General features: G+C 42.5%; 4 protein-coding genes across 5 annotated transcripts; all 4 read left to right on the forward strand.

Annotated features, from left to right (window-relative positions):
- Window positions 1–492: 492 nt before the first annotated feature.
- Window positions 493–6,853, forward strand: LOC130199763 (vesicle-associated membrane protein-associated protein B-like). 2 transcript variants are annotated; one of them, XM_056423505.1, is made up of 6 exons: window positions 493–950; window positions 2,294–2,446; window positions 3,172–3,275; window positions 3,637–3,717; window positions 4,167–4,298; window positions 5,005–6,853. In XM_056423505.1, the coding sequence occupies exons 1-6, from the start codon at window positions 893–895 to the stop codon at window positions 5,170–5,172; spliced, it is 696 nt and encodes a 231-aa protein (XP_056279480.1). In that variant the 5' UTR covers window positions 493–892; the 3' UTR covers window positions 5,173–6,853. The 2 variants fall into 2 exon arrangements, with proteins under 2 accessions (XP_056279480.1, XP_056279479.1); XM_056423504.1 differs by having other exon boundaries at window positions 514–950; window positions 4,116–4,298.
- A 548-nt stretch (window positions 6,854–7,401) lies between these two features.
- Window positions 7,402–13,332, forward strand: LOC130199441 (charged multivesicular body protein 4b-like). Its single transcript, XM_056422920.1, has 5 exons — window positions 7,402–8,011; window positions 9,519–9,696; window positions 10,051–10,165; window positions 10,770–10,896; window positions 12,065–13,332. The coding sequence occupies exons 1-5, from the start codon at window positions 7,825–7,827 to the stop codon at window positions 12,127–12,129; spliced, it is 672 nt and encodes a 223-aa protein (XP_056278895.1). The 5' UTR covers window positions 7,402–7,824; the 3' UTR covers window positions 12,130–13,332.
- A 473-nt stretch (window positions 13,333–13,805) lies between these two features.
- eif2s2 (eukaryotic translation initiation factor 2, subunit 2 beta) lies at window positions 13,806–20,265 on the forward strand. Its single transcript, XM_056424050.1, has 9 exons — window positions 13,806–13,914; window positions 16,888–17,071; window positions 17,161–17,261; window positions 17,473–17,602; window positions 17,679–17,779; window positions 17,951–18,099; window positions 18,233–18,289; window positions 18,428–18,513; window positions 18,930–20,265. The coding sequence occupies exons 1-9, from the start codon at window positions 13,900–13,902 to the stop codon at window positions 19,103–19,105; spliced, it is 999 nt and encodes a 332-aa protein (XP_056280025.1). The 5' UTR covers window positions 13,806–13,899; the 3' UTR covers window positions 19,106–20,265.
- A 1,275-nt stretch (window positions 20,266–21,540) lies between these two features.
- LOC130199940 (serine/arginine-rich splicing factor 6-like) lies at window positions 21,541–26,406 on the forward strand. Its single transcript, XM_056423806.1, has 6 exons — window positions 21,541–21,721; window positions 22,120–22,275; window positions 23,877–24,000; window positions 24,122–24,324; window positions 24,472–24,543; window positions 24,721–26,406. Exons 1-6 carry the CDS (start codon window positions 21,615–21,617, stop codon window positions 25,169–25,171), a joined length of 1,113 nt encoding a protein of 370 aa, XP_056279781.1. The 5' UTR covers window positions 21,541–21,614; the 3' UTR covers window positions 25,172–26,406.
- Window positions 26,407–26,673: the final 267 nt, after the last annotated feature.

Below are 26,673 nucleotides of genomic sequence, written 5' to 3' on the forward strand. Positions count from 1 at the left end.
ACAGCTTAAGAAAACTCTAAAATCCTATCTCATAAAATTTTAATATTTCCTCAGACCAAGTAAAAAAAAAGATTTATAACAGCTGAGTGTTTGTCAAGGCTCAGGAAACCCTTGCAGGTGTTTCGAGTTAATTAGACAATTCAAGTGATTTGTTTAATACCCTACTAGTATACTTTTTCATGATATTCTAATATTTAGAGATAGGATATTTGAGTTTTCTTAAGCTGTAAGCCATAATCAGCAATATTAAAAGAATAAAAGGCTTGCAATATTTCAGTTGATTTGTAATGAATCCAGAATGCATGACATTTTTGTTTTTTTAATTGCATTACAGAAAATAAAGAACTTCATCACAATATTCTAATTTTCTGAGACAGTCCTGTAGATAAAGGAACTAAGAGGATGTAATGGTATTGTAGATGTCCATAACAAGGCGTTAGCTGCGATATATTAAGGACATGTCCTTTATATATTTTTTTCAATTTTGTTTAAATAATAAAATAACATTTTGAAATAAACAAAATAAAAAATATGTACACGACGTTTATTTACGACAATTCAAGGTGTGATAGTTTGTTTTTGCAACGGTCAAGCAACCACGTGACATGTCGCCCCAGCACCGCCCCTCGCGTGACGACGTCTTCCTCCTTCCTTTCCGTCTCGCCCTCCGCTGCTAGCAGAGTTAGCACGAGCAGTTAGCGCCCAGCAGCTGTCGGTGGCACTCAGTCGGTCCGAGCGGTGCTGCGTTTGTGATTCGTAACCGTGTCCTCCTTCCCTCCCGTAGATACACCGTGAACGGCCGGGAGCCCGCTGCTTCATCTCCTCGGGCCACCGTTAACCTGCGGTCACTTTTCGCTGTCCTCGCCGTCACGACAGGAAGACGCTCTGGGACATGGCCAGACCCGAACAGGTCCTGGGGCTTGAGCCGCAACATGAACTCAAATTCAGAGGTAACGTTCACGCCGAACCGGAGGGCCGGGCCGGGTGTTCACCAAGGAGCCGTTACTGACAGCCGACGTGTCGATTCCGGCGTCGGCCAGTTAACGTTTCACAATCGTTTCGTTATTTGTCATCGCTGTTATTGAATCAGACGGACAGCCGGAGCTGACCGTCGTCTCCGCGGCGTGTGCGCTGACGGCGAGGCGGCGCACTTTCTGTGTGCGACGACGCTACCTAGCTAGGTAGCATTCAGCTAACCTAGCTAGGTAGCTTTCGGCTAACCTCGCTAGCGAGTCAAACCGCTCGCTGTCACTGCGGCGTCAGGCCCCCCGCCGCGCTCACTCACACACTGCTTTGCTCCAAATGCTCGTTTCCTTTTTTTTTTTTTTTTCATTGTCCCGATGGTTCGTAAAACCCCGTGACGAGATCTAACGTAATGCTTTTGACAGACAAGCGCCTCCCTCTCCACGATGTGACGAACACCGAGCGGGGACCATTCTAGCAATTTCTGCGAGCATCATGTCGTTTCTTAGCCTCATTACCATTATGCTTAGTTCACGCGATACTAATCTAGCGAGCTGTGCTCGGGAGATTTGCCAGTTTACTTTCACTGTGCAACCTACATTCCTTTCCATCTTTTCTGTATACAGGCAGAACGATTGTGAACATACAGATTGTCCAGGGATTATGGCGACATTCTCAGATCATTGCCTTTGGGTGGGTGTGATATTGCTGTAGAAATGGGTCAGAGCATGGCCTAAAGTGGTGGGTTCAAGTCAGAAGCTGCTTGTTCCCTGGTTGAGTATTGCAGCACTTTGAAAGCAAAGATAACCCAAGAATAAGATGCACAAACCCACTCATTTACTGATGCTCACTGTATCTGATTAGAGCAGAAACAGAGGTGAGGTGAGGTTACTCGTCCAAAACACATGGTGTAAAAAAAGCAATGTTCAGTTTTCAAAAAAGGTTGAATTGTATATTTGTTCTTCAATAAACATACACCGGTGAACTACATGCTATACAAGCAACATCACAATACTACAGTGTCCAGGTTGTGACTGAGGGTGGGGCATGAAATAAATGCCCGCAGAGTTTGTTGCTCTTTCCATCGTTTAAATGTTTAATGTGCAATGTTTACGACAGGCTCTGTGGAGCCCCTCACAAACACTACTTATAAATTCATCCCTGCAGACACACAATATGTGTCTGCACTTTATCTTACGTGCCTACTCAGTTTTGTTTCTTAACTAGGAAACTAAGAGATGCACACAAATGACAACACAAACACGAGTAAATATAAATGTAAATGTAATCACCCTTTAATCACTGTGCTGTTTGTGTGTGTCCCTCTCAGGCCCCTTTACAGATGTGGTCACTGCCACTCTGAAGCTCACCAACCCCACGGATAGAAATGTGTGTTTCAAAGTCAAGACGACAGCGCCTCGCAGATACTGTGTGCGCCCAAACAGTGGCATCATTGACCCTGGAAACTCCATCAATGTTTCTGGTTTGTTAAATTGTTTTTATTGTCTGACAACATAAGTGAAAATCCCTGTCAAAACCACACATCTCCCTCAGATAATTTGACCATACTGATGCAATCAGATATCTGTATTTTTGACTTGGTGCTTTAATATTGTGAAGATCCGTATTTGCTTTTAGAATATATGTCTAAATTAGGGCTAGGTCATTTGTATCTGAGGAACATTATTAGTAATGGCCAAGCAGTAGGAGGCATTTATTGACAAGTCCACTCAACACTTGCATATGTAGAATGATTTAACTTAAATGCGGGCTATAACAAAACAGCGTTAAAGTTTTATTAAGATACCAGTCAGTACCAACAGGAATCATCTGACCTCGGTTCTATCGGTGATCGTACTGATACAGCAATCGGCTTCTTGAGATTAGAAATGTTGAGAATGCATTAGGAGGCATATCTGTGAAATCGTTGCAGCCACTGGGTAACAAACTGATAAAGAGTCCCGTACCTCTATCGTTTCTCTGACTATTATGAAAATCAACTGAATTTTTTCATTATTTTTCAACAGAATCATTGTATTCATGATCAAATAAATAATCATCTAGGCAGGTCATAGTGTAACCCAAATCATAAACCTGACTGACGTCTTTTCATTTACAGGTTGTGTAATAGTTGTTATGGGCCAATAAAGGACGTAACTCTTTCCCTAATGTTCTGGCTCTCCATTCTGTTATTGTTTTTATCCACAGTTATGCTACAGCCGTTTGACTACGATCCCAATGAAAAGAGTAAACACAAGTTCATGGTGCAGTCCATGCTGGCTCCGTACGGCATGACTGACATGGAAGGCGTTGTGAGTACCTGAGCATAAAATATGATTTGGGATTATATTCTTGTTAATATATGTATTCATTCCTTCAACTCTGCAACCTTGAGTTAGACATTTTCATCATTCAGAAATGTACCTTACCTCCAACTGAATATTACAGCTCTCATCTGTCTCATTGTGCAGAAACTGTTCTGAAACATGTTGAACATCTGGACATTTACATTTTTCGAGATTTCTCTAGAGCATTTCCTGTGTCGTAATGCCTTTTTATAATTAGATGAAAGATTAACCGAACTGATCTGATGATAAAGCTAAAGAATCCCAGTATGAAGCATCTCTTCCTTTTCTTCCTGTTTATCTCTCTTCTCGATGTTCTTGCCCACAGTGGAAGGAGGCGAAGCCTGAAGAGCTGATGGATTCAAAGTTGAGATGTGCATTCGAGATGCCTCTAGAAAATGACAAAAATGTAAGTGCCTGTTTGGGTTAATGGTCATTTTCAGACTATAAGCATTCAGCCATTAATTGTCATGTGTAGATGCAAAATAGTCAAATGTTCTCAAGTTGCTTGATGTATTTCACAGATGTAAATGTATGCACATGTAAAATAGCCACATTAGATCAAAATGAATCGCACCAGATTGAAACATTCACAATACATTTTTTTCTTAGTGTAATTGTTCCCCTTTGCAGTGTTTTCGTACCATCTTACCCATCAGCAACAACTTCACTGCATCGCCCATTACATGGTTATTTATTCATTCATGATTTATTTGTCTTTTCATTTCACTCTCCTCCACTTCTCTCTGCACATCTCTTCATCCCTCTCCTCCCTCTCGCCCTCCCCCACCCTCACTCTCTCCACAGCATGAGAGTGAAAGCGACCAAACTGTGTATTCCTCTCCCTCCTCTGTTAAGACTGAGCTCTCCACACTGCCCAAGTCAGCCAGCGCCTCGCTGGACGACGGGGAGGTGAAGAAGATCACGGAGGAGTGCAAGCGGCTGCAGATGGAGGTGCACAGGCTACGGGAAGAAAACAAACAGATGAGGGTGAGTCGCACAGAAACCAAGAGGCAATATGTTTGCGTTTCCTTTCAGTCTTGTACACAGAGTATTCATTCATGAATCATCTGACATATGATGGCGATCTTACAACTAGACTTGAAAAGGTATTTTTAAGACAAGTGCTGCACGATCCCAAATTTCTCTAAAATCATTCCAGTCATTGTACAATGGTAATCCCCCCCCCCCCCCCCTCAATCAATGAGTCTTTAGAAGGTGCTGCACATATCAGGGGACATTATGTCCTGGTGCCAGGGATAATGTTCTCTCTTCCACGGGTAAGTCCAGCAGCCTCTAAATGATTAAATACAAAATGAATAACCCTTTCTTGCATTTGGCAGAGCTTCAGTCCGAAGGATCCTCTGCTCTACCTTTGCAGGGAGAGTCGCTATATGCTGTTAAAAATGCGTACACCTGCATATCCGGATATTGCTGTAACAATCATGTGTTTACATTAAATCAGCTTTTCTGTATTTTAATCTAGAGGCTTCTGTTCTCATTCAACTTGGGCAACAACGTTGTTCTTGTGTTGGGGATTTATGTACTTGGCTCGTGATTGGACATTTCTAACGGCACTTTAAGACGGCAGTGTTCTTTCTGGTGGCAACATATCTCTCTCTATCTCTCTCTCTATCTGAGCTCGTTGTGTGCTGAACTGCTTTGACTGTCTCTGACTCTTCTCTCTTGAACGCAGGAGGACGACGGCCTGCGGAAGAGAAAGGTGACCTCGATGGGCTCTCCTCACTCTCCTTCCTCCTCCGCCATGGCTACCATGAGGGACGAAGGCCTAAGCACCCGCATCCTGGCGCTCTGTGTTCTCTTCTTTGTCATTGGAGTCATCATTGGCAAGCTGGCCCTGTAAAGACTCAGACGGACAGAGCACAGTGACAGACGGGCGGACGGCGTACTCGGCAGGACACGTGTCAATGACGGCAACGGGGATGTCTTCTGGGTTTAATGTTGGTTTCTCTTTCTTTCCTTTTTTTTTTTTTACATTTAAGGCAACATGATTGTTTGTCTGGATGGAAAATAGTTTAATGTGTAAAAAGAGAATGAAGCAAGGCGATCCCAAGTTAAACCACGAGTGCGAGGGTTTTTGTCACAGGTCTTGCCTTTGTCCTTTTTTTGGTGAAATAATCACCACCTCTGATCTGTTCTTTCCGTCCATCCCTCCCTCCTTCCTAAATGATCTTCCGCAACTTGCACAGGTAACAGTGGTGTGTGGAAGTGGCTTCACGCTGACTGAATGTCTAAAGTCTTTTGTTGATTCTTCAAGTTCCTCACTCTGTCTATAAGAAAGATCTAACACTACTCTTCTTGTCTCTTCCACTTATTACTGATATCTACAAAAAGAATGAACTCAATGTATTGTTTTCTAAACGGTATCTGGTAAAAGTGTGTCTGTCTGTATGTCTGTCTGTTGCAGGAGAGTTGATGCGGATGTTTTTATTTGAGGAGATCCTAAATGATGAAATCGCAGGCTGTTTCAGAACGAAGGAAGAGGGGTGGTTTGAAAACTTAACTTTCATCTGGACAGATTTCCTGCACATAACTGAACAAAAATGGGGGTCTTTGTTGAAAATCAAATTAAAACTTCATTCATTTTTTGCCATTTAAAAATGCTAACCTTCAAAATTACGATAAAGAATTCATGCTGCATGGTGAATTAGTTTTAAAAAATGGAATTTAGTTCAAGACATCAGATCTTCCCAGATGTTATAAATGATTGCTTCCTCGGGTTGAGAGAGAGGCACCAAAATGAATACCCCCCCCACCTTAAAAACACTGCACAAAACAGTACAGTTTTCCAATGGTCACTTTTAATATATAGCATACAGTATGTAACGATAGATTTGGCCACTTTGCTCAAAGTATTGTATTTGCTCAAAGTATTGTATTTGCGTCCTTGAGTGTATCACAGCAGTTTTCTTTATTTTGTTTCCCTCATATAATCATTTAGTCGGATGCTTCTGTTTATAATATTCAAATGCACTATTTTCAAGTGTCCAGTCTGCATGAAATGACCTGGATTTATTATGATTATTATTTGAGTGAAGCTCTATTGGCAAAACAAAAACAGTTTTCTCAAATGGTTTTTCTGTGTTTTGTTTCCTTTCAATTATCCTTTTGTTTTATGTTGGGATCTGTGTGTTCTGAGATAACAGACAACACAGCTGTATTATCTCTGGCTGTCACATGACCATCTCAGCAGGTTGTTCAAGGAAAAAAACGAATATATCTGTATTTTTCGTTGCCTGAGGGAACTCGGGGAGCAGAGAAGTGGGAATGTGGGCGGTTGGGAGGAGAACTGACCTGTGACTACACACTACATTAAAGCTTCAGCGCTTCAGACCACACATGCAAAGATAGTCACACAACAATGTAATCACACATTAATTGGATACTCTTTTGTATGTACATAAAAGCTACGTAAAAAGATAACTGGCAATGTTATTAATATACTGCAGTAAAGGAAGGAAATAATTAATCAACCACCATGGATGATGTAGCATCATGATTAATTAAAATGCATAAACCCCCAACTGTCTGCTTCTGTGAAAAGTTTACTCCCCACCCACCCCTCATTTTCTTCCGATTATAACGAGATTGTAAGGTGTGTGTGTGTGTGTGAAGCTATAAAAATAGTCTGACGGTAAAAGCAAAAATATCCTGTGTGCAGAACCACTCAGGTTCTTATTAAGGGGTCATTCGAAACTGAAATAAAAATGGAAGAACGTTTGAATACAGTTTTAAACTGCTCTAAATGGCTTAAACTCCTCTGATTGTACATATGAAGATAACTCATAAAATGTCTTCTCATAATCAGGGGTATTGAGACTACACACTCTTCAAAGTTTAGAAAAACTAAACCTAAAATGTAAGTTTGCAAAAATTTGATTCATTCATATAAAAGTGGCTGAAGTTCTTTCATTGTTTTTACTCAAGTGAAATGACCAATTTATTGAAATCAGCAGAGAAATGAACCCAATAGTCCTTTAAGGTACAGAAGCATCTATGTAGAAACCAAGCGTATTGAAAGGGCTGGAGATGACACCTGATATAAACACCTGTCGTGACGTCATCGGGTTGGGTGTGGCCACAGGCTCGCCGGTGTCCAGCAGCAGGTCAGAGCACCTGCAGACATGAATTGAAGCTCAACCCTGAGAAAGAAAATACCAGCGAAATAACCGGCCCAGTCCAGAGAAAGTACAGCGCATGTTCAAATAAGTGAGTGTAAAAACAACACAATAATGGTCTTGTGTCGTCTGCGGTAACATGCGAGTGCTCCAGTTGTTCAGTCCAACACACATCGCCCACTCCTCATCGGGCAACATGACGTCATCGGGCCTTATCCAGGAAGTAGAAAAACGTCAACAATCCTTCCAGCGTTCAGGCTCGGGCGAAGTGTCAGTGTAGCCGAGCAGCGAGGTACCTACGCTTAATTATCTCAGTTTTTTTTGCAGATTTGTTTTATTTTTTTATAAATATTTATTGTAAGTGTAGCACCAGGGACATGTCGCTGTTTGCAAAGATATTCGGAGGAGGAGGAGGAAAAGGAGGAAAGGGACCGAGCCCACAGGAGGCTATCCAGAAACTCCGAGAGACGGAGGAGATGCTAACGAAGAAACAAGAATTTCTAGAGAAAAAGATCGAGCAGGAGCTGCAAATTGCCAAAAAAAACGGCACGAAAAACAAAAGAGGTGAGATATCGGGGCGTGTTTTGTGACTGCTTCTTCATTTTATCACCCACAGCCCTGAGCCGAATGCAGCACGTTAGCTAAGTTAGCTAAGTTTCCCCATCAGTCACAACTGTTGGGACCCTCACCCCGTCGCTGTCCTGCGGACGTCAGGTCGCTCGTGCGAGAGATTTAATGTTCTCACGACTGATGATCGCTGACCTCTTTGTAACTGCGCTAACATCCGCTTCGTCTTTTTTTACCCCCACATCTCTGCTAATCGGGTCTTTTCGTCTGATTGATCGGTGGCCATTTAATAAAAACACATCTGAAAGGTGTGGCGCGCGCCGCAGCTGCAGCTGTCGGGCTGCAGACAGACTGACAGGGAGGATGTTGACCTCAGTGTCGGGACAAGGGTTGCTCGCGTTATCAGGGACGCGATATCGCTGTCAGAGAGGTGGGCGTGTTTGAACCTCGCTCAGAAGTCTCTCGCTATCAGATCTTATCACAGAAGCTAATAAACCTGGAAAAAACAAAGACCCATGAACTTTGTTGATCACCAGTAATGATGGGCAGTATGTGAACACGCGTATGTGATCGGAAGCCCCGTAACACGAAGACCAGATATAAACATGCAGGGGAGGTGGCACAGCACGTGTATTGCTCTAACTGAAATCCTGTTGGCAGGAGGAAAGCTTGTGAACGTGGTGGGTTGGTTGTTGAGTTTATTAGGATTATTACTTGTTTGCAAATAGCCATTTACGGGCTGGCGATACTAGGCTAGAATACAGATCAAGAGGTCACCGACAAGTTAGAATATATGCACTGGGATCATGAATATCCACGAGGATGCAATATATACAAAACAAATATCATGCCAACCGGACGAGTCGTATTTGATATGTGCATCTCTCGATTAAAGTCTTGAAGAAAGAGGAAATAACTAATGGGTTGATCTCTGTATAATTGTGTTATTGTAACGATGGGATACAAAACGATCTTGCCCTGCCTCTCGTTATACTTCAGGGTATCCGTTAAGTAAATAATCACTCAAGGTTGATAAAGAAGTTGCTGACCCCTTGGTGTTTCACTGCCCTCAGTACACAAAAAGCTCTTTGCCTTGCTTGAATGCTTTATGCATTGAGCTTACCTTTATTATTTCCTCCTCTAGCTCTTGTGCTGACACTGCCTTATAGCTTCACTACAGCCCATCTGTGGTTGTGGTCATGTGACTACTGTGGCTGAAGCATTTCTACTTTCCATCTTGCCAGTCACAAGCTACATCTAATGTCTCACTGTTGACCTCAGAGTCAATAACACTGTAGATTAATGAGTCAGCATTGTCTTCATGATTCCACTAAGTGGCGGATCACTGTCATTTCAAAGGATTGAACCACTATCTCTGGCCCTCATTCCTATTACAGGACCAAACAATCCTGTGATTCACAGTTATTTTCCTCATGTCATTGAATGCAATCAATCTATTTTTGGGACAATCCAATCACCTGGACTCCTGGCTCTCTCTCCTCAGCGGCCCTGCAGGCTTTGAAAAGAAAGAAGCGGTATGAGAAGCAGCTCACCCAGATCGACGGCACGCTGTCGACCATCGAGTTCCAGAGAGAGGCTCTGGAAAACGCCAACACCAACACGGAAGTGCTCAAGAACATGGGCTTCGCTGCCAAGGCCATGAAGTCGGCCCATGAAAACATGTGAGCGCGAGCACCCAGGCGCCTCTGGAAGTTCATGACACTTGTATTGATGGACCGGACTGATGTGAAGCCATTTACCTTCATGGGACCACAGGGCGAGAAAAAAGAGGCAGTCTTATATAATGAGGAATACATTTGGCTTATGACAAAATACAGAGGATAAATGCATTAATACCCATTAGCACTGGCCTATTTGAATATATAATATTACTTTCATACACATTTACCTGCCAAAATGATAAGATACCTCTAACTCTGCCAACTTGTCAGTATGTGTCGATCTACACGGTTAAAAGGTGTGACGGTGCATTCTGTTTAACTCCCATGAGACTCATCCCCTGCTTGTGGTTTCAGGGACATTGATAAGGTGGACGACCTCATGCAGGACATTACAGAGCAGCAGGAGCTGGCCCAGGAAATCTCTGACGCCATCTCTAAACCGGTCGGCTTTGGGGAGGAGTTTGACGAGGTGCGCAGCGCTTTCCAGATATTAGATTTAGATATAAGATATATTTCCTCTGTTTCACATAGTAAGAGATGGGCTGATGATAATACAGAGTGAACCACAAAGTTAAGCATCATTGTCAAAATGTGGCCCAGTTTGTTGCATCATGCTTCAACCTGGCTGGTCAAGCAGTTTGTTGACCTGTGTTTCTTCAGTCATTACTCGGCATTAAGGCTTCCTTATTTTTTAATAGTCTTATTTATAGACTAACTTCACCCCAATTGATAGTCCTGAGTCATTAGGGGATGATATGGCAGAGAGAATGAAGACGCTCTCTCTCAAATTCTCAGTTGACTGACTGGATGTATTGAGATTAAACTCTGAGTCAGACCGTAAACTCACCAGGTGGACAGACGCACCAGATCAGGACCAGATTATACCACCCCGACTCATTGTGTAAAAAATAATTATATATATATATATATGTGTGTGTGTATATATATATATATCTATATATCTTTTTCAATTTAAGCTGTATATATTTAATTGGATCAATATCTTTTGTTGTTTGGGTTTGGCATGAGTTAGTTTGTGACTATCCTCTTTGGTGTTTGCGGTGTTTTTCCAGGATGAGCTGCTGGCGGAGCTGGATGAGCTGGAACAGGAGGAGCTGGACAAAAACCTGCTGGAGATCGGGGGACCGGAGAACGTCCCCCTTCCCAACGTGCCTTCTTCTTCATTACCTTCCAGACCTGGTAAGAGCCTTTGGACAAACTGATGCAACAACTCTGTGAGCCTGCCGGTGACATCCATAGAAATATTCTATTCCAAGAAACATATTCTATTTCTATGACAGAATGTATGTATTTTTGTCAGAGGGATAATCGACACTTTGGGAAATATGGTTAATCACTTTCTGGTGGAGATTTTGATGTTTTAGGGGCGAGGAACTAGTTATTGGCTCTGCTGTTGCCAGGTAACCAGTGGAGACTCGAATAAGTTACTTCTCAAGGCCAAGAAATAGTCCAGGGCATAACCACATTGTAATTTATTAAAACAATGACATCGGATACCAGATCAGGTATCAATTGTCTCCGATACCTGATCCATCTATTTGAGCCAGTATCAGATGGATATGTGATATCTGTAGAGAAATACAATATATACTTTTAGTGTCACAAGTTTATAGGTGCAATACAACCTCCGTATGTTTGGAGTGGTCTCACCAGCCCTTGAAGAAACATAAATTAATGTTATATAATTTTCTGGGGGATTGATATTGGTATTATACATTTGTTTCAATATAAGGACTATTTAGTGATTGACATTATCTCATAATTGACAAATGTGTTTAGGTTACAAAAAACATTGGTATAGCTTACATCAAACTAATGCACTCTACTGTTCAGAAAGGCTCTCTTCTTCTTCTTCTCCTTCTTCTTGATGATGTGGACACACTTTCTACAGACAGGTGCTGCAGGTAGAGAGGAGGGTCTGCTTGGTCTCTGCCTTTTTAGACACGTGGCTAGTTAGATCCAACTGTTACTTACAATTTAATTTTAAACACTTTTTATTTAAACACATACAAGCCCCATACATCCCCAAATCCCGGAACAGAACCGAGGTATAAGTGCTTTTCATCCACCACATAATCGGAAATGAATATCAGAACAATTACGACAATCTCAGTTTCATTCTTATCGGCATACTGCATCCGTCAAACCTCTCATCTAACCATTCACCAGAAGGCAAATAATCCTATTTTCTAAAAAGTTGAACATTTGCTTCAGGCTCTGCTGTTAAAGTTTAGGTTTTTGAGGTGAATGTGGATCCTGGTCCAGGATGAGGCTTGAAAGCACAACCGTAGCCATTCATTCTTTCATATCTTTCACAACTGCAATGTCCATCTTTTCACCCCCAAAGCCAAGAAAGAAGAGGACGAGGACGACATGGAAGACCTGCAGCGCTGGGCGATGGAAGCCATGTAGACGCAGCGTCTGCCACATCCTACCTGCATCAGAGAGGGAAGGGGGAATGAATGGACCGATAGGATGTTGTGTATGAGTATATTTTTGTGTGTCTGAGGAGAACTGACTTTATGTAACACTCGCAGGCAAAAATGCGGTTGACTTTATTTTCCCGTCCTCTTCAGAAATACAGAGACCTCTGTCAGGGGCTTTTATATTGAAGCTCTATCACTGTACTTTGGCAAAGTCACCTCATATTTTTACCCTGAATTTTAACACAATATTAGCACTTAATGGTCATTGTATTGGGCAGGGCTATGTCAGCGCCCACAGAGTTCATACTGCGGTGGAATCTTATGAGCTCCGTGGTGCGATGAAGGAGTTGTTGTCAGATTAGTGTTACAAGCTGCATGGCTCATCACTGGATGACAGGAGATTTGTCCTAGATCCTCAATGACTGGTTGCTGACTTACATATTTACCTGTGTTTTGTGTTTTGTGGTGTTAAACTGGCTGGATGTTTTGTTTTTTTTCCCTTCATGACAAAAATGACACTCCTGCTATCTTTGTTTTTTTGTTAATGCTGTTGAAAATAGGAGCTGAGCATGAGCTGGATGAAGAAGCTATGAGCTGTGTGCGAATCGCTTCTTTTGTTTACGGCTTTGTTCTTTTCCCTTTTCCTGTCGCCATTTCAGCGACTTCTCCCTTCCTCAAAGGCGTTCTCACCAGTGGTTCTTGTTATTTGGTGTAGATATCCCAAATGTGTCACTTTTTATATACTGTATTTCTGCCATCACTGAGAGGTTGTGTTGAGGTTGAGTGAAGCATGCAACAATGGATAAATCCCAATACAGATCACAAGGCACGGCTCGAAAGAGAGATGTTAAACATTTTCGTCCTGCTCTGTCTGTCGGTCTCGTTTATTCTCATAAAGGTTTTCATTTCAAATTGTATCATGTTGAAAAAAATAAGAAGAAACTATTGTCACAACTATCATTAACTGCATCTTGAAGGAGATGGTGGTTTGTAAAAGATTAGATTATGCTCAATCTTCAACATTTTCAAAGTTAATTACTTTAGTTTTTCAAAGTCATTATGTAAATGTTTTTACATATATAAAATACATAACACAAGGATTGTTTGGACAAGCATGTTTGCATTTCTATGTTTTATTTATCCAGATGAGAATATTATTTGCAAAATCATTAAAGGTTTTCAATTCTTTTATTGGCGTATTGTCATTTATAATATGCCAGAACATCATAATCTACACTGTTCCATAGCCAGAGGTGATGTCCCACCAGCTGCCCAACACTCAAACATATTTAATTAACTATCAAAGAAAACAGTTTTAGTTGCATGCAATGTTAACTAATATCACAGGTGTTCCTGTCAATTATTAAACAGGAATACACTTCTGACTGTTCAGGTGTGCCTAATAATATGGTATGCATATTTAGAGGGGAAGAGCTTTGTCAGGAATGAGCTAAAACATACATAATATCAATAATGATAATATAATTTATTGATACAGTACTTTTCAAAACCAAGTTACAAAGTGCTTCACAATTAATGCTAGACATCTTATTTAGCAACACATTTGTTTTTACGATTCTGCTCTTGAACACCTGAATGCAACGCGCCGTCGCGAGGTAATGACGTCAGGATTTGGGGAGTTCACGCCTGCGTACTGCGGATCCAACGCTGATGCAAGACATTTTCGGCGCAGCATTGTGCCACTGTTCGAGGGACACACACTAGCCAGCTTTCAGTCACATTTCAGCCCGCAAACATGTCAGGAGACGAGGTAAGTCACCTCGGGTTGTCCGCTGTGTGCTCTGCGTTGGTGTGGAGACTTTTTTGGTGAAAATGCGTTCATTATCGGGCCGAATCGGTGCTGGAGATGACTTTGGGCCTCGGCACTGCTGCTCTCCTTCCCGTCTGCACCAGCTCTCACATGGCTGCAGCGGAGCAGCTGAGCTAGCGTGACCGGACAAAACGTCAAGAAAATGCCCCGCAGCGTCCCACCACCGAGCCACGATCCACCACCCATCGCACATGATGAGTTATCATCAGTTTCATCGACCCGGCCCGGTCGCGGCTTCTGGCTACTCCCAACGAAAGGGTTGCAGCTAGCTAGCGTTAGCTCGGCCGGCAACGAAGCTGCGGCGCTAACTCCAGCGTTCAATACCGGGAACACAAAGCGTCCGTTACCGGGAGCTCCGGGAGAGAGTCGTGACGGGTGCAATAAAGATGGAAAACATTCGCACAATGAAATGTCACAAACGGCCTTTTTTTCTTGCTGGCTGTAATCAATGAACGCGTGTGACTGCAATTTGATAAGCCCATTGGTTTTACGAATATATATAAATAATCGTTAGTAGATTCATCCGATGATGATGATGATAGTAAACCAGCCATCTAGCTGCAACAGTTCATGGTGCAGTATTTCAGAACATGGCATCAGTTTAATGAGATAACAATCGCCTTTCAGACGAGGATGAAGAGTAGCTCACTATTAGGGATGAGAATTGATACGATTTTAACGATTCCGATGCCTTATCGATTCGATTCCTTATCGATTCTTTTATCGATTCTTATTGGGCAAGGAGTGGAAAAAAGAGCACAAACGGGTTTATTTACATTATTTTTCTTTTATATAATTTTCTATGATGCTGCACACACCATACGCATATGTATACATACACATTTACATTTTTTTAAATAACCAAAAACATTTATACATATTCCTCTTGAACTTAAAATAAAACTTACATAACTTAAATAAAATGTATTCTGTTTAATTTAAACATGTTCCTAGAAATTACAGTGCTCCTTTATTTTTTTTTAAAGGGTATATGAACTGAGCTGCCAAAAATGAAACTAGCAGTGGCAAATACCAAGTGTACAACCATCAACAATTCTTGTGCAGAAAAATAAGCATGTCTGCTTTCTCCGGGAGGATACGAGATCTCTCAGGACTTATTGTGTCTCCAGCCGTGGAGAACACTCTCTCAGATGGGGTGGAGGATGAACACAAAGATATGAGGAGGTGTACAAGACGTGCTGTAGCCTGTGACCCAGACAGACGACCAGCCTCTGAACCGGTCTGACTCTGAACGTCATCAGCTAAATTGGATGGCAATGGAGATTATTTATATAGTGAAAGCTGGTTTACACAATGAAACAAATGGCACTAACAAAATCGCTGAATTTCCTGAGCTGACATAAAGCCACATTAAGAGGGGAGGCAAACACGACCTCTGCCTCAATGTAGGGGCTGACAATGGAAGATTCTGTAGCTAAGCTAGCGTAGCTATATGCTAAGTTTAATAATGCATTAAAAATCGATATGCTCAGTTTAATAATGGGTTAACACGATAACGCAAACGTTTGCTGATAACACACGCCCTCCGATAATTAACACCGTTACGATCAAACATTTCTCAAAACTGGACTTTCAATCCAAACGTGAAGTGATCAATAATGGGAGACCAATGCCGGAGCTCAAATGTGTGCTTCAAACGACGGGACAGAAGATAACTTGATCGACTCCACACAATAAAGGCACATGGCTTCACACAGTGAGTGGTTGTGATCACTTTTGAGGAGTTTACCTTGGACAGAAAGAGATGAAGCGCCGGCGTTAGCTGAGCTGCTGCATCGAACACACGACACTCCTGTCATTTAATTCCATGCTGTGTTCAAATGCTTATTCATATTTGTTGTAGTTCCTCCCTTCGACGAAATAGACTTTTTACACACGTTTCAAGTGTCGTAGTTGTCATTTTGTCGTGTGAAATAGAGCCAAACTTTCGAACGCTTCTGCCTCGTTGCCATGTTTGCTGCAGTCTGAAGAAACTAAAAAAGTTTGCGCATGCGCAACGCCACAGAGGACCGTTAGCAGAACCGTTAAGGAATTTGGCTGACGATCCCAAACAATCGGTTCACTGGGAACCGGTTCTAAAACAGAACCGGTTCTCGATTCCCATCCCTACTCACTATAAAATATCAAGTTTTTTATCGCAGCATCGACATTAAATAACGGGACATAATGATGTTGTGCCGCTGTCAGTCATGGCGTCTGCTGTGGGTCATCGTCTCGATCTGAACCAGTAATCTGTTACGGAAATGGTGAAGCATCACAATTTACCAGATTTTAAATGGACATCTTTTAGGTTTCTTGTTTTGTCTACAGCTATCCAAAACCGATATTAGATTAACTATCATTCACATTTGTTTCAGTCCCCTTTGAGTCTGTCACCTGGTAGTTTTATCGTGTATACTAAATTGGTCAGAAACCAAGGTACATTTTATTGATTCATATTTAGGGAATATTATACATATTTGAGTTTTCAATTGACCTGTTATCTATTATGGTGAACTTCAATCATGGCTGATTGGTAGATTTATATCAGGGCCCTAAATATCTGACCACTTTTTTTTCATTTATTGTTATCAGATAACATTCATTAATGAAAATAACCATGACAACAAACACACCCTGTAAATCTGAAATCGCAGGAGACGTCCTTTCCTCGGGCTAATCTGGTATTTTTCAATATCACATTGGCACTGAAAACCCCCAATGGTTACAGCTCATTTGAATATGTTATAAGAAATACATTTAACACATTTAACACCAACCAAATCCTGAATATTAATAATCAGAAGTGCATGTTAGGAAACAATAAAATGAGTTGAGCAATAGAAAAACTGTCTGAAACTTTTGTATGCAGTTCTAAAACTTTATTTTCTCTCTTCTCTTCCTCTCCTTCAGATGATTTTTGATCCCAACATGACCAAGAAGAAGAAGAAGAAGAAGAAGCCCTTCATGCTGGATGAGGAAGGAGGAGAGGGGGTGGGAGGAGAAGAGGCTAAAGAGGTGGAGACGAAGGAAGTGGAACCGGAGACCGGAGACGACAAGGAGCTGGATCTAGATGAAGATGAAGGCAGGAAGAAAGGTTAGAACAGAAAGAGAGAGAAATGACCCGGTGTTGCGTCATAGTGAACCACCAGCATCACCAGCAAGTCTGTTTCGTCTTGTCTCTAGAACCGTCCGATGATCTGAACGACTTGAACTTCTTCAACCAGAAGAAAAAGAAGAAGAAACCCAAGAAAGTATTTGATAATGAGGTCGAGGAGGGATTAAAGGTCAGTCGCTGCGAACCCACAAGATTTTTTTAAATTTAATATCTGATTATTTCTGTTTGCTTTCATCCTCTTTCTGATCGTTCGACATGAGCACTTGTTCCACCTCTACTGTTGCCTTCCTACTTCCCTCCTTTCTCTCGTCTTAACCACATTCTCACATCGTCACTACTCGTTTCCTCGCTGAATCTCGCTTCTTGATGACCCGAATCAGGAGCTGAAAATTGAGGTGGAGCAAACAGAGGTGGTGGAGGAGGACAACCTGGACCTGATGCTTCCTGCCAAAAAGAAGAAGGCAAAAAAAGTGGACTTTGATGAGGGAGAGTTGCTGGAGATTGATGACCGTAAGAATAAGTCACTGCATGTTTGAAGCAGAGAACGAATGGAAAGCACACGTTGAATCCAATTTTTGTTTTACAGCTTTGGAGGATGATGAAGGGAAGAACAACGATGGGATCTCATTCAGCTCCATGACAGGACCGACCTGGGCTGGGACTGAAAGAGACTACACTTATGATGAGGTAGGACCGCTGTCACAACACACACAGCAATGCTACTTCAATATTATTATACAATTATTTTGTACATGAAGGACAGCTTGTTTGTGTTGGAATATGTAATTTAAAAAAATGCTGTGATACAGACAAATGTCTGTTCATCCACTCCAAATTCTTCCTCTTTCCATCCATCAGCTCCTGGCCCGAGTCTTCAACATAATGAGAGAGAAGAACCCGGATATGGTCGCCGGAGAGAAGAGGAAGTTTGTGATGAAGCCCCCTCAAGTGGTCCGAGTTGGAACCAAGAAAACCTCTTTCGTCAACTTCACAGACATCTGCAAACTGTGAGCCCCCCCCCTTCTTCTTCCTCCCTTTGCATACACACCTCTCAAACAGTTACTGTCGATCCCAGTTGGCACCAATACAACATTGTTAAAGTGATGACGACACACTGACCTTTCATTTACTCTCTCACAGGTTGCATCGTCAGCCTAAACATCTCCTCGCTTTCCTGTTGGCCGAGCTGGGAACAAGGTACATTCATCACAATTCATGGATACACAATAAATGTATTTTGTGTCAAATTTAGGTCGTTTTAGTTCCTCAAATAAAATGAAACATTGGTTGTTATGAAAGTCTAATCTGTGTTTTCTTTTCTTTCTTTCTTCACAGTGGTTCCATAGATGGAAATAACCAGCTTGTGATCAAAGGCAGATTTCAACAGAAACAAATAGAAAATGTCTTGAGAAGATATATCAGTAAGTAGCAATTCATTATAGTGAATACAAATCCAATTAGATTGTTTTTTAGCCTTTTTTTCTACTCACTCAATGTCTGTATTCGGCTTAGTCGATAGTTTGAATTCCAAAAGCCATTTACCATGACCTCTATTCATCATGGAAATGTACCTTATGCTTTGTTCTCTGAGGAAGGGAAGTCCCAAAACAGGAAATGGATACAAACTAAATATATAAAAGAAGATATAAAATTGAAGTTGTTTTGAAATTGAAATTTTTTAACAATGTTATAATCAGTGGTCTTTTAGTCAGCTCTGTTTCCAACATGCCAGTCACGGGTTCCACAACCATGTGCTTTACCACCAAGAACGCCTCAATGAACATTGAGAACTCCTGTGAGTACTACAACGCTCATAACTCTCTCCTTAATCCCACAGAGGAATATGTGACGTGTCACACCTGCCGCTCCCCAGAGACCATCCTGCAGAAAGACACTCGCCTCTATTTCCTGCAGTGTGAAACGTGCCACTCCCGCTGCTCCGTCGCCAGCATCAAAACCGGCTTCCAGGCTGTGACGGGCAAGAGGGCGCAGCTGCGAGCTAAAGCCAACTAAAGACCACCGAAACGGGGCTCCTCCCACCCCTCTCTCGGCTTCCCGGAGCTGGGGTCGGACGCCCCTCTGATTCGCTAAAAGGACTCTCTGGATCGAACTGCGGGAGGGTTTTGCTGTTAAGTTGTGTCGTGGCCTGACAGGGCAGGGAGTGAGAGAGTATCTAAAGCTGACCGATTGGGTTCAGGTGCCGTAAGCAGATGTGTACAACATACATGAATGGATGCATTTGATTTGTTGTCTGGCTGATGAACCTCCACCTCCAAGTTTGTTTGTGTTGCGATTTGCTGTGATTCTTGATTCCTGCCAGATAACTGATTTGATACGGCTTCTTCATTCGTTCCTCTCCCCCTTAACATGCACAAGAGATGAATACTTCATTGGATAAGGAACGGATCTCTCCATTCCTTATGGCAGTTTCAGATAAGTTGATCTACAGCGACGCAGCGTAGTTGCTCAGGTAATTGAAGCCATGTGGCTCATATGGTCACCTCGCTGTTCTTGAATTTAAGATCATGTCCCTGTCTGGTCTGAAACTACAACACTGCCTGTCCCAGAATTCTCGGCTCCCAACTTTTCAAGGATAGAAATCAAACTCACTGGGCTGGAGCACATGGAGGGAAATGTGTCACTGCTAGTCTGTGGCTGGCCCAACGCATACCTCATTGTGTCAAAGGGGAGAGCGCTTCTCACTTAAGACTTTGAGAGACGTTTGTGGACAGACGTATAAAATGTGTTTTTTAATTGTCATTGATGAGCAATTTTGTACTTCATTTTTACTTCCTTTTGACTTCTGCAGTTAAGATCAACATGTTTTATCCATCATTTGAGATCTGATGTGAAAATGTAACCACATTAATTTAGTCAAGAAGAGCAGCTTTCTCGAGCTCATGCCAGTCCACGAACACAAATGCCCAAAAGCTTCCCCCTGGAAACAGCCTCTGAGCAGACCCCTCTAACCTCCTCTGACAGGTCTTTATGTTCAAGTGGGATTTCAACTAATTTTCACCACAAGCTAGCCAGGATGTGAGGCGTTTCAGTCCAGTGATACTGGTTCCTACATGACTTTGGTTCTGTTGATGTTTGAGAAGAATAAGTATGACTGGCTGGAATCATTTTAAAACCTGGTTTTTACAAAATTAAAACATTCTACTCTCTCTCCAGCACGGCTCTCTTTCTGTGTGTTTACATCCATGTTCCCACAATTAGTTTTATTACAGTGTGCCTCCTTAACTAGTTCAATATTCAATAACAAAATAAGTTTCTGTACAAATATAACCATAGAGACCAGAGAGGGTTTGCTCTTTGTGGTCAGCGATTGTTTACCCAGCAGCAGGTTGGCTCCTTGTTTTACATGGTCGCTGCTTTGACTTAGGAAGGTCAAAGCAATGTATTTACAGCGGAGATTTCCCTTATTTTTAACAAAATATTAAGCATTTCAAGTTGGTTTTAATGTTTGTATGATGTGTAAAGGTTTAGGTTGTTATTGAGACTTTGCTGGAGCAGACCTTAATGTAAAGCACTGAGAATATTCAACATCATAGCAAATATAAGATGAGTAGTTTGTCAGGTCCACTTAACCCTCCTGTTACCTTTACATTTACTAACATATTTGACCCCAGCAATTAAAACCTCCAGAAAATTATTAGAAATTATATTGTTTCCCAAGTTTAAGTGTGAGGTACTTTATGTTTGTTTGTTGACTACCTAAATAGCCCTTTAAATATAAAAAAAAGTTGATATTTCTTATGTTTGACAAATTGACCCCAAGGAACACCGACTTTAAACATTGAATGGGGTCAAATTGACCCGAAAGGTAACAGGAGGGTTAAACCACACATCAATCCCAATGATTATATATAGCCAACGTTAAATTCCTTCTAAAAATATATGATAATAGAAAGAACATAATTATAACTAATTTTCCACATAAAACTCTGGCATGTGGATGAAAATATAGATATTTTGGTCACACAATCACTCAGAAATAAAAGAACATTCATTAGGATGCTATAATGATGTATACATATACACATGCTGATGGTGCTTGGAGGATGGTTGGCTCGAAAATAAGCCAAAAGAACAGCAGCACTGAATATATCTTTATATAATCTTTGATCTTCACTTGTCTAAGACAAAAAGTCATACAGGTCTCAAGATGATATCGAATAGACAAACAAACAACTGAAAACGAGAATCAGTCGAAAAATATAACTTCATGCAGAAAACACAGTATCAAGAGAAATCGCCCTCTTCAGCCAATAAAGAAGGCAAAACACCATTAATTTAATTGTCATGTCTCTTGGGGAACTGCCCATTGTCTCTCGCTTGTCTTGTTGCACACAACAATCCAGTTGGTGGCGGTAATGCGCCTCTCAACTGGTTTGTCGACCTTTAATTAAACACCAACGAAGAAGAAACCACACGACCTAGAAGAAGAAGTAGAAAAAGCCGCCCAGCGCTAACGACGTTGTTCAACTCGCTTACAGGCCGCAGAGCAGCAGTCGAAGTCATGCCTCGTGTTTATATCGGACGTCTGAGCTATAATGTCCGCGAAAAAGACATTCAGCGGTTTTTCAGTGGATATGGAAAGTTAATGGAAGTAGATTTGAAGAATGGGTGAGTATTTGACGGAAAATGCGATCTCGGGTTAGCTATCGTTGCCTCGCGAGCGTGAACGTAACTGAGCGACGTCAGTGCTGGTTCAAGAAACACGTTGCTCTTTTGAGCCATTCTAAGATGTATGCAATGTTTTTGTTCGTCTCCACTGACCGGTCGACTAGTTGAATTTAATCCCGAGAGTTTCTGTTTCTGTTTTGTTTAAATCCTCAACTTGCGAGTCCCGCTCGTGTGCCCGATGTCTCGTGGCCAACATGGCGTCTTTGTGTTGGTTTAACCGCGCAGCTAGCGGGCTAACCGGAGCCCTGGAGGTGGACACGTGCCGTGTCGAAAACATGACTTGACCTGCCGCTGCGGGTACATTTACGTGTATATCTTAAACGGTCTTTTCGTTCCAGCTACGGGTTCGTGGAGTTCGAGGACAACCGGGACGCCGACGACGCCGTGTACGAGCTGAACGGGAAGGAGCTATGCGGGGAGCGGGTGATCGTGGAAAACGCCCGGGGGCCGCGGAGAGATCGAGATGGCTACGGTGGGGGTTTCGGAGGCGGAGGCGGAGGAGGAGGAGGAGGAGGAGGAGGAGGCGGCGGCGGCGGCGGAGGAGGTGATGGTGGTGGGCGCAGTAAGTGCAGTCTTTTACAAGATACCCTGTATTCCCCTTGTGGCGAGGTTTCAATGTGCACTGCACAGAGACACACGTTATGTTTCGCAGCACACGTTTACACTTTGATTATCTCAGGTGCACCGCCACTGTTTAAAATCATGTTTGTCTTACGAGACGACATGTTTAGTACGGCTCAGATTGCATCTAGTTTTAGAGCTGCTTTAACGTTACTCTGCTTTATTTTTTATTTGATTCATGTCACAGTATGCCCTCATGGAGACGTTCCTGATCTATACTCTTCTTGCTCACACAGTTAAACTATTTTGCGTGTTCAGCCTCATCCTGCTGAACAAGTCTCATTTCTTGCCGTAACAGGCTGGTCGACCTGTCGGTTTTTGCTCCCCTCTGGTGATCGCGGGCCACCCTTGAATGGTCTGTAGTTCATTATCGGACTGGAACAATAATATGCAAGTCAGAAACCTCAAATAGCCAAACCACTTTAGAGTTGGCTTTAGCCAAAATAGCTTTCGTACCTAACACAGATTGCAACGTTCTCTTAGATGATCATTGCTAGTTTTGCGAGCCATGTTTTTAAGCCCTAGATATTCCAATTTGTTGTTTGCACCACAGAAGGAAGCTAATTGCAAATGATCACTACAAACATTTTCATGTGAAATGTCTTTTTTTTATATAACTTTGGTATATATTTTTATATTCAACATTAACAAAAGTCCTTGATGTTTCAATTTGAAAGAGTCCAGTTGCGGGCTGAGGCTGAGGCTGAGAGTCCATTGAGGCTAAGATGACTGCCTGTCCCGTTTGGCCTTGGCTTTCACCTTACAATGTGTGTGTGACCTTTGACCCCCCTTGATCCGTGGCTGACCTAACCGGAAGCCATGATGACAGCAGCCTTTTGCCAATAGACCAGGGGTGATGGTGAGGATTGCCATTGGTTTTTATGTTGACAAAAAACACAAGTGGAGTGGCTCAAGTAAAGAACTTACAAACACCAAACATGTTGTAAGTGCGAGAACTGAAAAACAAAATTTCAGACCGACATCCGGTCAAATGCCAAAAGATTGGCATATGTGTTACACCGTTATTTATCAATTTGATCGAACAGTGTCCTTGACCGCAACCTGTGTGGGCACCTCCTTTCTGTTTTTGTTGCAGGGTTCGGAGGTCTTGAAAGAACATCACTGTTCATTTGTTTATGCGGCTAAACCATCACAGTGTGGTGTACCGGAGTAAGGCGAGCTTTGTAATGCCGGAAACGGATGCAGTGGTGTTCTTTGCAGCAGAAGACAACATCAAAATGCTGAACAATACAAACGATACAAAGAGCCCGAGCAGTGGCCGTAGATCATTTATCTGACGCTTTGTGTTTGAAAATGGGATCAGAGGGACCCCTGTCATTACTAGGTTAAAATGTATACCCCACTGCACTTTAATCTGGCAGGTCACTGCCTTGTGTATATGTGATAAACCAGGCCAGGAGTTCACAGTGTCTCGGACAGTTCTAACTTTCTTCATGTGCTGTTGTTTTTAAATAAAAGGTAGCGGTTACAGCAGCCGGAGCAACACTGGCAGGGAGAAATACGGACCTCCAGTTCGTACCGAGTACCGTGTCATCGTGGAGAACTTGTCCAGCCGCTGCAGTTGGCAAGACCTTAAGGTACATGATCAAATACTCACCTGGGTTTGGTTAACTGCTGCGAAATGTTGATACTGCTCAGGCAGAGTGTCTACATATTTGGTTGTTTTCCTTCTTTTATGATGTTTCGTTTGTCTCGCAGGACTTCATGCGTCAGGCAGGAGAGGTGACTTATGCAGATGCCCACAAGGAACGCACAAATGAGGGTGTGATCGAGTTTCGGTCCCAGTCGGACATGAAGAGAGCCATCGACAAGTTGGATGGTACCGACATCAATGGACGGAAGATTCGTCTTGTGCCGGAACAACCTCGCAAGCAGCGGTCTTACTCCGGCAGCCGCTCCAGGTGGGACTCCGCACACGCTGTTTGATACTTCAGATTTTTTTTGCTGACGATGCACCCTGATTCTGTTTTCCTACTAATGTGTAACACTGATATCTTGCAAATGAATTGGCTGTAGGTAGGTTCTTGACTTTGTGCTTTCATCCTTAGATCTCGTAGTCGCCGCCGCTCCCGCAGCAAGAGCCGCAGGAGCTCCAGGAGTCGCTCTCGATCCCACTCCAGGTGCGAATGTGTCTTGTGTATAACAAAAATAAGATTAATATACAGATCGTAGTTCAACTTTAAGTATTGTCATAGATATTTAGGAAATTGAGGTTATGTATTGGGTTTTGTGCTGGAATTTAATGAATATTGCTAAATAGCAGTCATGTAAAGCGTTTGCGTTTTTGTCTCCTCCAGGTCTCGTTCCCCTAGCAACAAGAGGCGTCGCCAGTCCCGCTCCAGATCTGGAAGAAAGTCTCGCTCCAAGTCACGAGAAAGTAAATTCCGATCCCACAACCGCAGGTCCCGTTCTCGGTCCCACAAATCAAAGTCCCGCTCAGGCTCTCGCAAATCCCGGTCTCGTTCAGCTGACCGTAAATCAAAGTCTCGCTCAATGTCTCGCTCAATGTCTCGCTCAATGTCTCGCTCAAAGGTGAAGTCGGAGCGTGGTTCTCGCAGTCGTTCCAAGGAGATGTGTAGCGACAAACCCCGCAGCCATTCAGCATCCCCGGTAGTCAACGGGAAAGAGGAGAGTTTCGTCAACTCTCTCGCCCGCTCCCCGTCTCCTCGCGAGGATGACCGCCGATCCCAATCCAGGGAGAAACGTCCAGCCTCTCGCTCCCGGTCTAGATCGGGCCCTAAGGATTAGTGGAATGAAGAAAGGGAGGCGTTTCTCTCATCGTCGAGCTCGATCCCTCTGCTGTACATGTGAGCGGTGTTGTCATACTGGCTTATGCTTCCTGGCGCGTCTACTTTTCTCCAGGTGTTCACTTGTCTTAAACATGTTTTAGATTATGTTTTATAAGAGGAAGCGCAACAGTAATTATCTTGATTTCTGTATCGTCTTGCTACTAAGGAAAAAAGAAACAAAACATGTTCTCAATTATATTAGAAAATGAACGAACTCGAGTCAAAAGAAGCTGGACGTGAAACATTTAGCGCTTTGATTTGAGATGGTTCAAATCGCTCTGTCCCAATTACTTAAAATTTCACACCAGCCTCTTTATTTAATAAGTAAAGTAAATAGTCTCTATTTGGCTTTCATTATTATAAGATATGCGTCTCAGTTGTGATCAAGATCGTTTAATTTGTAGATGAGAAGAAAAACCTTCCTAGTGTTGTAAGATCTTCTGTCTCTTGGACGGTTTGAGGCAACGCTTCTGTTTTCATGTTCGTTCATCTGGTTGTAGGAGAAAAGTAGCTCGGCTGGAGCATCGGAGCAGTTGCAATAATTGCTTTCTCGTGGAATTGGCCGATCTTTGTGTTTTGAGGTACTCCCAAATGCTCAACTGGGATGCAGAACTTGAGCTGCATATTTACAAAAGAATAAGGGTTTGTATGTCATATTTGAATAACTTGCATTAGGGGAACTACTCTGATCTCCTTTTAACCTCTTGTACATAAACCGTGTGCTCGGCATCAAAAACAATTTCTTTTTGTTGCTACAGGTTTTTTTGTTGTAACCTTGCAGCAGGTAATATGTGGAACATCCTTTTTATCTTTTGTTTTCTTAAAGCTCCAAGGCCCTGAATGCAGAGTCCCATTGTGCTCATGTTTTCTGCTTTGTTTTGATTGCAGCCCTGAAAGTAATTTTCAATTTGTACTGCATCCCTTTTTCTGCGAGTTGAGTCCAGGGGACGCGGTGTTGTCAAGCCTCTGCTTATTTAAGGTGTGCAGCCAGTACTGGAATGTTTGTACTTGCGGTACATTGTATCTCTGGAGTGTGTTTGGGGGTTTATTACAAACGAGACTTGGTGAATGCACCCCCCCCCCCCCCCCACTCCATCTTGTGGAACAGATTATTTTGTTTCTCTGCAAATGAGAGCTACGGGATGATTGGCCTTTTTTTTATTGTATGTTCCATTAAAGATCTTAATAAAAGAATCCCTCCGTGTGGCTTTACTTTCTGTCGGCATCACAGAACTATTGTCTGCAGTATCGACATGACCTATATCCTGCTAATTATATAATAAATGGTGTTTCACGGGAGAGCGGCTCTTTGTGGCTGAATGAAGAGGATCATGTTGCGGCGCTGTGCTTTAAAAAAATAAATGTTTGTGAAACAAAAGCAGCTGAGGTCCTGTCCCCCGACTAACCGATAGTCCGCTACCTTATTGTCACATCGACACCGGTGCAAGTCTCTTTTTTTTT

This window comes from Pseudoliparis swirei, chromosome 9, assembly GCF_029220125.1.
Source record: "Pseudoliparis swirei isolate HS2019 ecotype Mariana Trench chromosome 9, NWPU_hadal_v1, whole genome shotgun sequence".
NCBI lineage: Eukaryota > Metazoa > Chordata > Actinopteri > Perciformes > Liparidae > Pseudoliparis > Pseudoliparis swirei.